This window comes from Echinops telfairi, unplaced genomic scaffold (genome assembly GCF_000313985.2).
Source record: "Echinops telfairi isolate 266 unplaced genomic scaffold, ASM31398v2 ScPeMD7_9;HRSCAF=40, whole genome shotgun sequence".
NCBI classification, from domain to species: Eukaryota; Metazoa; Chordata; class Mammalia; order Afrosoricida; family Tenrecidae; genus Echinops; species Echinops telfairi.
In genome coordinates this window covers 19,970,429-19,972,298 of record NW_022103906.1, presented here as the reverse complement: position 1 = coordinate 19,972,298, position 1,870 = coordinate 19,970,429, and the positions used below count along the sequence as shown (strand labels likewise).

The 1,870-nt window shown below is 44.5% G+C and overlaps 1 protein-coding gene across 1 annotated transcript in view; it reads left to right on the top strand.

The window, feature by feature from the left end:
• DOCK5 (dedicator of cytokinesis 5) overlaps positions 1 to 1,870 on the top strand; it is a 103,853-nt gene that overhangs the window by 62,510 nt on the left and 39,473 nt on the right. The window contains exons 21-22 of the mRNA XM_045286563.1: positions 3 to 81; positions 881 to 981. Coding sequence (XP_045142498.1) covers positions 3 to 81; positions 881 to 981 — 180 coding nt within the window. The remainder of the gene's footprint in view (positions 1 to 2; positions 82 to 880; positions 982 to 1,870) is intronic.

The following is a 1,870-nucleotide window of genomic DNA, read 5'->3' as shown; positions in this document are numbered from 1 at the left end:
AGGGTGTTTCTTCGTGCCATCAATCAGTTTACTGAAGTGCTCACAAGACGCTTCATGGATCAGGCAAACTTTGAGCTTCAGGTAAGCCTGTGGTTCACTTCCGGCATTCCAGTTCCCAAAACACCCCCTGGAAACCCACTGCTTCCAAGAGAACGCGTTCTCGGTTTCCCTCCTTCCTGCAGCCCACATTTCCTGCATTTCTGTTGGCCCCAGAGCACATTTTGTTGGTGAAGGGCTTTTGCTGTGGCATGTGCCTTTGCTGTACAGGTCTTTGATAACCTGTTCACCCACTGTATTATTGACCTTTTCAGGGGCATCTTTCATAATATTTGCAGTGGCTGGATGCAGTCCAAGGTGCAGGTTGTCTCTGGTCTATTTAATCAAGCTCTTCTTATGACCGATTAGATTGCTTCCATTTTCTGTTATGTTAAATAGCACAGTGGTGGCCTTCCTGGTGTTAAGCATTTAAAATTACCCATGTGACTTAGTTAGGATGAAATCTTGAAAATCTCGACTAGTTCAAACATTTGGCGAAGTTTCCTGGCTTTTGAAATACATTGCTAAGTGACTCGCTGCAAAGAAAGACCCTTCCAGCATCTATTCCTGGCAGCCGTTTTCCTTTCTCCCAGGAGTTAAGACAACTATAGTAAGATAAAACAAATATTACTAAAACTTACCGATACCATCAGACTTGGAGGGCTGAATAATTGAAACACAAGAAAGAAGCAGCCGTCAACGGGGGTTTTTGTTAAAGGTGTATCTGTTTGGTTTGGTTTTCATGGATTCCTGGCGAGGCCTCTCCTATTTAGTGCTGATTAAGTGTGACCCTCGGTAATGTTATTTTCCATTTGTTTCCCCCCACACAATTAATTTTGAACAGCTCTGGAACAATTACTTCCATCTGGCAGTAGCGTTTCTCACCCATGAGTCCCTTCAGCTTGAAACCTTCTCACAAGCCAAGCGCAACAAAATTGTAAAAAAGTAAGTGTCCTGCGAAACACGTTGATGAGGTGGGAATCCGATTGTTTCGTTTGTACTTGGAGCACTGTTTTGGGTGTCAGGCAGATGATGGTTCAATGACTGTTCATGTAGTCAGTGAGCTAGACCTTCAAATAATCATTAGACCTCACATTGCCCCAGGTTCGTGCCACTTTTCTCAACGCCCTGCTCATTTTTGTAACAAACCATCCTGTTCCTGAAAGAGGATCTAGACCTAAAGGAAGGAGTCCTGTTGGCGCATAGCTAAGCGCGAACCAAACAGCAGGTGGCTCTAACCCAGCAGCAGCGCAGATGGAGGAAGTTGTGAGTGTTGGTTTCCGAAACTATTACAGCCTTGGAAACTCAGTTGTGCTAAAGCCCCTGTGAAGGCAAAAGATACCTGGAGAGACATTTGGGTTAGCCAGCGCTCCATCTGCTGGCAGTTTATCCAAATTGCAGGCAGAGTGGCCTCTACTTCCCCAGTGCAGCAGACCCCAGTCTCCTTTGACACAGTTGCTGTGCCTCTGGGTCCTGTCACCAAAGAAGCCCAGACTGAAAAACAGCGCCCCAAATGCCCTCTGGATTGTCCACTCGGAATTGAAGATGAAGTTACTGCAGAATGGATGAGAGATTCAGGGAAGCTTTTCATTGCTGTCATCTCATTTCTGTTTTAGAATTAATCGAGAGCCTGGAAACTCGGGGGTTTTGTAGTTAGAAATATCTTGAGAAACCACCTCATTTAATGGCTGTGAACTTTTAGTTCAATTCCCCCTGTTGGGATAGCTGGGATTTAAGGGGAATTAAATCTCTCTAAAAATACTGAGATTGGGAACGAAGAGATTTCGTGACTGGGTATGTTAAAAGATAAGAATAAATCCTATTGGTTTTTGGG